At 32.9% G+C, this 8,232-nt stretch overlaps 1 protein-coding gene across 1 annotated transcript; it reads left to right on the forward strand.

Annotated features, from left to right (window-relative positions):
• Positions 1–218: 218 nt before the first annotated feature.
• LOC105861271 (olfactory receptor 10AG1-like) lies at positions 219–2,182 on the forward strand. Its single transcript, XM_012746664.3, has 2 exons — positions 219–972; positions 2,016–2,182. The coding sequence occupies exons 1-2, from the start codon at positions 234–236 to the stop codon at positions 2,180–2,182; spliced, it is 906 nt and encodes a 301-aa protein (XP_012602118.3). The 5' UTR covers positions 219–233.
• The last annotated feature ends 6,050 nt before the right edge of the window (positions 2,183–8,232 follow it).

Below are 8,232 nucleotides of genomic sequence, written 5' to 3' on the forward strand. Positions count from 1 at the left end.
AGAATTTAATTGATTGCATTGATTTTCTTTTAATGCAGATGTCTTCAATGCTTCTGGTTTCATATTGAATCTCCCAGAATCGCAGAATACAAATGTCAGAAAGAAATTAAGAAATTTTAAAGATCTAAACCCATGTTGCAATCCAATTATTGAAGACAAAAATGCAGCCAAGAAATCTAAATCCACAGACAGAAAGCAAATTAAAAATTACAGAAACAAATCTCACTACAATAATGGAATTTATTCTCCTGGGCTTTTCTGATATTCCCAAATTTCACTGGCTTCTTTTTGGTCTATTCTTACTCATCTATGTGATTATTCTACTGGGAAATGGCATCATAATTCTAATAATAAGAGTCAATCCTACTCTTCAAACTTCCATGTATTTTTTTCTCAGCAATTTTTCTTTCCTAGAAATATGTTATGTGACTGTCACTCTTCCTCGAATGCTCATGGATCTTTGGACCCTCAAAGGAAATATTTCTTTTTTTGCCTGTGCTGCACAGATGTTTTCTTTCCTCACGCTGGAAGCCATAGAGTGTTTCCTTCTGGCAGTGATGGCGTATGACCGCTATGTGGCCATTTGTAACCCTCTGCATTATCCTTTAATCATGAACCACAAAGCCTGTATCCAGTTAGTAGCTGGTTGCTGGATCAGTGGAATTCCAGTGGACATAGGGCAAACATACCAAATTTTCTCTCTGCCTTTTTGTGGATCTAATGAAGTCAACCATTTCTTCTGTGACATTCCCCCAGTGCTCAAGCTGGCCTGTGGAGACACCTTAGTGAATGAGATGTTGGTCTATATATTTGGTATACTATTTGTGACAGTTCCCTTTGTGTTGATTCTTGGGTCCTATAGCAGGATCATCTCAACCATCCTGAAGTTGCCATCAAACACAGGACGGACCAAAGCCTTTTCCACTTGTTCATCCCACCTCATAGTTGTCGTTTTATTCTATGGATCAGCCACTATCACCTATTTGAAACCCAAATCCAATCAATATGAGGGAACAGACAAACTGCTCTCTCTTTTCTACACCATTTTGACCCCAATGTTTAACCCTCTAATATACAGTCTGCGGAACAAAGATGTTACAGAGGCCCTGAGGAAAGTTCCTCCCAAACTGTTAGGACTGTGTGGCAATTGAGGTTAACAGAATTTATTGTTTGTCGTATTTAATTTTTATGAAGATTCATTTGATTTAATTTTCTTTTAGTGGACCTTTATGTCCTTAGAGTTGTGACAACTGTATTTATTTATTTATTTAGCAATGCTGTATTTTAAGCATCAATCTTCCCTCACACTATAAGCTGTAATTGAGACATGTAACTAAAAAGACATGTAGTGTATCTCATCATTGAAATCACTCCATTTTCTATTCCTTTGTTGTCTTTCTGAAAAAATAAACATTCTTAGATACTACATAGTCATTGCTAAATAATATTCTAGCAAAAATAATAACCTAAATGAATGAGTATGTATGAAGATGACTAATACAAATTATAATTATATAATATGTTTATTGCAGCACTATTTCTCTAAGAAAAAGACATAAATGAAATGTTCATACTGAAAATTATTTTAATAAATGTGGTGCATGCATTCAATAGACAATTATGTGATAATTAAAAAGACCATGCTACAGCTATGTGGTAATAACCTCAATCATTGTTTCTTGTGTTAACACCTTTTTTGTTGGTCTCTCCCATATTGACCCTTGGTTTAGCTATGTGATTAGCTTTGGTCAGTAGGACATTAACAAGGGTGAATAGTCCTTGGGCATTAGGACTGTCTTGTTTAACAGTGGAAACCTTTCCTCCACTATGTCAAAAAGCCCAGGCTACACTCCTGGACAATGAGAAAGCACATAGAAAGAGGCCACAGCTCATAACCAAACTCTATAATGATGAAGTCAAATTTAAACAGACTTACAATATGCTATTTGAAGAGTTTTTAACATGTTAACATATTATTCAATATCCTGTACTATTTTTTAAACTATGTTCTTCTGCTATTACTTATTTACAACCCAAACCAAATCAATTTGAAAGAATGGGGAAACTAATTTCTTTTTTCTATGCCGTTTTAATCCCAACTTTGAATCCTGTTATATATAATCTGAGGAACAAAGGTATCATGGTGGAACTGAGAAAACTACTAGGTAAGTTATTAACATGAGGCAAAAAGTTATTAACATGAGGCAAATTACATACATGATTTGTTTATAAGTTTGTCATGTAGCTACCAAAGGGATAAGAAAACATTTTTAGCTCTGCTCCTTGTTCTTAAACAATAATAATTGATATCATGATAACAACCTCACACTTTGTCAAGCAGCCTTTGTTTCATAGAGTAACTTTATTTCTAGAGTTAAAGGCTTCTGTGTGATCAGAGTGCAAATTAATTCAACTGCAAAGATCTCATTTTGAGAATCAATGGCTAGCTATTGATTGAAGAGACGACCTGAGTAATACAATGAAAGATAATTGACTGTGTCATATAACCAGGGTTTATATGTTTGGGGATAAATTTTCTTTAACCATCTTATTCTCTAAGATGGATTTCATGCCTTTCTCTGACTCTATGGTTGGATCTAACCAAAGAGAAAAAAGAGAAGCTGCTAAAATGGTGGAAAGTAGGATTTGGGGTTTTCTTTGCATTTCTGCCTCCTTCTATCTGTTGTCTCTGCCCATGTTCTTTTAAGACTAAAAATCCTGAGGGTGTTTACTCTATTGGCCCTGATCTCAGTGTTCTCTAATCACATCATTTTCTCCCACTTGAGGCTTTAGTCATATCTATTCAGCATTGGAAGCTTCTGATGCGTAGTGGTTTAAATATTAGCCTCTCAAAATATATCTCCATCCAGAACCTGCAAATGTAACCTGATTTGGAAGAAAGGTCTTTTTAGGATTTTGAAATGAGATCACCGTGGTTTAGGATGCGTACTAAATCCAATGACAAATGTTCTTATAAGAGACAAAGAATCAGAAAAAAATTGGAAAACAGACAGAGAAATAGAGAAGAACGTCATGTGAAGGGGAACACAGAAACTAAAGTGATTCATCCATGAGCTGAGGAAGGCGAAGGGTCACTAAAAACAAAAAGAAGCAAAGAATGATTCTTCCTTAGAGCCTTTGGAGGGAATGAGGTCCTGCCCACATGGTGGTTTTGGACACTGACCAAGAGAACTGGTGAGGGATTAATTTTATGTTGTATTAAGCCATCATTCTACCCCAATTTGGGGTAATTTGTTAAAATAGACCTTGGAAAATACTGCACTGTGTAAACAGTCCTCTCATTAATGTTCTTTCAATTGAATCATCTACAGTGCATTCTGTATCCCACCAGGTCCAGGCTGGTATACCATTCTACCCTCCCTCCAATTATTGCATCCATTTTGGTCAGTATTTGACATTTTTTTTCCTTTTAAAAGAAAAAATAAAATTATATATGTATATATAACTTTATAAGCTAAATTAGTGAAATTTTATCTTGTAGAAATAATATTTCCCCAATAATTATTAAAGGATGTGGTTTTTTCAAAAATATTTGTAAAGTTTCTTTTTTAATAATGCAAAACCAAATTGGAAGAAAAGGGGAGACATTCTCAGAATATATGAAAACCACTAATGCACATCTACACCGTATAATACTTGCCAGTCAAAAAAATGTTTTAGAGCAGCTCTGCTGATGAAATTCCTACTTTCCTAACATGTAAGAAAGAAGATAAATGCAAATGTATTTGCAAAACATAACAATATTTTTATAAAAACAAGAAGGATAGTACTTCATAATTTTATATATAACATTTTGCATGTGCATGTTAGTAGTAGGAGGTTTGTGTATTGATGGTGCTTTGGAAGATGTGGATTAGAAAACATTGGCTTCCTTATAATGGCAGGATTTCACAAGATTTCTGTTTTATTTCATTATATTTTTATTTATAGTTAATATTTACTACATTGAGAATATAATAAGTAGATCACAAGAAATAATATATTTACTTGGAAAATATAAAACCACATAGCAAGGAAACTATTTTTGTTTCTCCCTTTCTTATTGCTATTACATGTCCTTAAAGAATAGGTAAATTTCTATATCAGCCAAATCATGTTTGATTTTTTTCAGAGAAAAAATAGATTCATGAGATAAAAGGAATCAGACAATATAACATTTAGGGTCATTCTTTGGAAAAATGATGAAAAGGCTAGTACCAATAGAACCAGAGATAGAAAAAGTTAAGATAATAGGAGTAGACATAGTTAAAATTAAATGACTAACAACAGTGAGCATTGAATAATGATAAATAAAACAATGCAGAAAATAAAAAAGGATAAAAATATAAACAAGTATTGAATAATGAAAGGATTCTTAGTACTTAGCAAATTAAATAAATAAGGAAAATAAAAGTTTATATATATATTGACAAATAGAATTTTTAAGTCTTTAACAAATAAAAAAGATAAAAATGAATGTACATGATTATCAGAAATCATGTAAGTGGTAAACTTACACATTGGGCATTTGTCTTGTTTCAATACCAAAAGATATGCAAAAGCAGTTCTTTTTTTTTCAGGATATTATGGGGGTACACATGTTTTGGTTACACGTAATGCGTTTTCCCCACCCAAGCCAGGGCTACAAATGTGTCCCTCCCCCATACAGTGCATTCCACTTCCATTAACTGTGGGTTTACCCCCCATTCCCCAACCTGACCAGCACCCAGTGAGTATTACTACCAGGTGAACACCTTAGTGTTGGTCAGTCAGTGCCAATTTGATGGCGAGTATATGTGATGCATGTTTTTCCATCTCGTGATACCTCAATTTATGGGCTCAATCTCTATTGAGGACAATGTAAGACGTGCTATTTCACCATTATTTTTTGTAGCTGAGTAGTACTCCATGGTATACATATACTACATTTTATTAATCCACTCATGTATTGATGGGCACTTGGGTTGTTTTCACATCTTTGCCATTGTAAATTGTGCTACTATAAACATTCGAGTACAGATAGATGTCTTTATCATAGAATGTCTTTTTGTACTTGCTGATAACAGTAATTTAAACAAATTCCAAAAATAACAAAGTAAAAAAGATAGCAAACGTTTAAATACTTTCAAAAACAAAATAAAAATGTGGTAACTTAAAGCACTTAGTAAATAAGCCTTATTAAATTAAATAAAATAAGATAATAATATAAACCTATTTAGACTTAATGAAATAGGTAAGTTAATTTTTTGCGAACCTACATCTCAATCCAGTTAAGGTAATATGTATCTCTAAATATTGCCAAATTATTAATCAAATACTTTGTATCCATATGTATTATTAAACCCAAAGAAAAATAAAGTTGCTAAGTTTTCTTTAATTTATTTGAAAGGATTCACCAGACTACACAGTATGTACTCACACAAAGATTTTATTTAAAGTAAAAAATATAAATACATAAATTATGAGAAAAAGAAAATTGCAAGCAAGCATTGGAGATCTGAGAGGTAGGTATTCAGCAACAAGCAATTGCTAGGGCCCTGTTAGTTCCATACACACAGCTATGCTCTGGTGAACTCGGCAAAGAATCTGGTCTTCTGAAGAGCTCAGAGAGTAAAAGAAATTGAAGTAGGATATAATTTCTCTTCATCCTTATAATCAAACACATTAGGACAGTGGCACCAATGCACTTAGCCCCTTTCTTTAAGAAGCCTTCACACTCCTTTAGTTGGGGAGATGGATTTGAGGCTGTTTCACGGGATATCTTTCACATTAAAATTTCCTTTGTTCCTTGGCTATCCTTCTTGTCTCAGCAATTAGTTATTCTGTGCCTGGAGAAACGCAGTCCAAAACACCCTTGCAGTTTCAACAAAAATATGAATATATAATATATAAATAAATTAATATACAAATAAACTGCATATATAGTGCCATATTTTATATGTAATATATAAGTAAATATGTAAGATATAGCTTTATTCTGAAGATAGGAATTTTTCAATCTACATTATAAAAATCTCCCATCACCCTCCCCTATTTCAGACAGAATTCTAGGAGAATAATATTTTTCTCATTGATACGCCTAGTTTCTCTTACTAGTACAATATAACTATTTGTTAGAGTGAATTAGTTGAAGGCTAAAAAAAAAAAATCACTTTTTCCAGATGAAACACTACCTCCCTTCCCATATATATCCCCTTAGTGTACTGTATTATTTATCTGCATCCTGGCCTGGCAAGCTTCTTTTGTGGAATATATAGTGCAACATAATTTATAAGTAGTTCATTTTTTTCTTTTTGAGTTTCAATTATCTTGCCTGTATAACATCCTTTGTGTTTCATACTCTAGGTCTAGGATGTAATACATAGAATACTTTTGTAAAATTATGAAGAACTATATAAAATTAGGTTTACTTATCATTATTATTTTATTTCATTCTTAAAATAAAAATTTTCACATAAATGCACTTGTATTAATGTCTCACATATGTAAATGTCACATATATGTGATCTTTTACCCAATTTCAAATAATATATTGAATGAGCTTAAAAAAATCATGAAAGGCTACACAAATGTTGCCTATTGTTGTTAGTGTTATTTATTTTTTCTGGGAAAATTAAACTTCCACACCAATTTATTTGCATGAATGTCTAATATAGTAAGCATTTATGCTGCCTTCATTTTCATTTATACAGATATTAGTGCTATTCACTTATATCATTGTTTAATCTAGCCTGCCATGAAAAATATTAATTAATACTTAGTGAGTCTTCAGCAGCCACATTGAGCTGCTTAGCCTTTTTGCCTCTATTTATTTCAATATTTAAAACAAACTCCAAAAATTTAACATAATTGTATTTATAAGTGAATATATTCTGTAGAATACTGTTTTTGTTGCTGTTATTTTATCTTTCCTGACAGGATAGCAATTTGAGAAGAGATCACTATGGAACAATCAGTATTTGTGGGTTTGATTTTATGATGCTGCACTTGTACATATAATTTGAATTGAAGGAAGAACAATTGGCTTCACAGGTTTTCCCCACCTAGAAAACATCATCGGGGAATATTTTGTTTAATGTCTAAAAAGAATGCTAGAAGATCCTTAAACACTTCGGTACGAGCGTCGACTTTAGTCGATAGCCACAGATGAACCGAGCATCGAATTTAGACGACAGCCATGATATGACTTTTCTAATTTTTCATTTATCAAAATAAAATTGTGAACATTTAAAAATAATGTAATGAAAACTTATATGTATATGTTACCTATTCTGATTTACACTGCAAGTGAAGCTGCCTGTAGAGTAAAACAAGCTTTCAGTGCTTTAAATCTTTCCTCATCACACAAGAGCAAAATGGATTCGTCGTCAATGCACAGCACAAACTGTCATGAGGAATATGAGTGCCGGTTGTAGGCAAGGTTTCTGGGCCCTGAGCGCCGTACCGAAGTGGTTAAAGAAAAAAGAGGAACAAATCTGATTATTAATGACACCCTAATGGTCTTGGAGTCATTTTTCTAAATATGACGTAAAATTCTTCATAGTAAGGTTTCTCTGAGTATTAGGAATTCTTTCATGTGGAGTAGTAATAAACTATGACATTCTGTCCTATTGAGTTCATACATAGTAGTGGGAACTGAGGCCAGGAACGGGGAAATGGCTTAGACTAGGCACTGTTGAGTAGAGAGGTAATCTAGGACCATGTTCCTTTCCTGGGTATTTTTACGTGTGTGTGTTTATTTTGAAGACTATTGGGCTATAAATAATCCAGGCTAATTTCTGAAACATGTAGCTGTCCATTATCTAGGTAAAAAAAGTCCCAATACTTTTTGACTTGAATGTATTTTGCTTATTTCCATACTCAATAGAGAATCAAGCTAAGAGATACTTTATTATTTATGAATTTTATAATTATCTGTATTTGTGCAAGTCTATATATATTTGACTGTCTAATTTCTACTCATGTAAAGAAATGCAAATGTCATTAATTGACTAGAGGTAACGCCCCTACATCTTCCTCTGGTTTTTAGGTTAGTTAACACAATAAGCAGCTGTGTGTTCTAAGGTGCTTCTCCCCCACCCCATCCTCCTCTGAGTCTTTTTCTTCTTCTGTAAAACATGGGGCTCTAATTAAATAAACTCTAAGATTCCTGTGTGACTGAAACTTTACTAAATCTTTATAGACATCATTATACAAATCACCTTTTTGTGGTCTATTAGCAGACTTATCAAA

The sequence above is a fragment of the Microcebus murinus genome, chromosome 4 (assembly GCF_040939455.1).
Source record: "Microcebus murinus isolate Inina chromosome 4, M.murinus_Inina_mat1.0, whole genome shotgun sequence".
NCBI lineage: Eukaryota > Metazoa > Chordata > Mammalia > Primates > Cheirogaleidae > Microcebus > Microcebus murinus.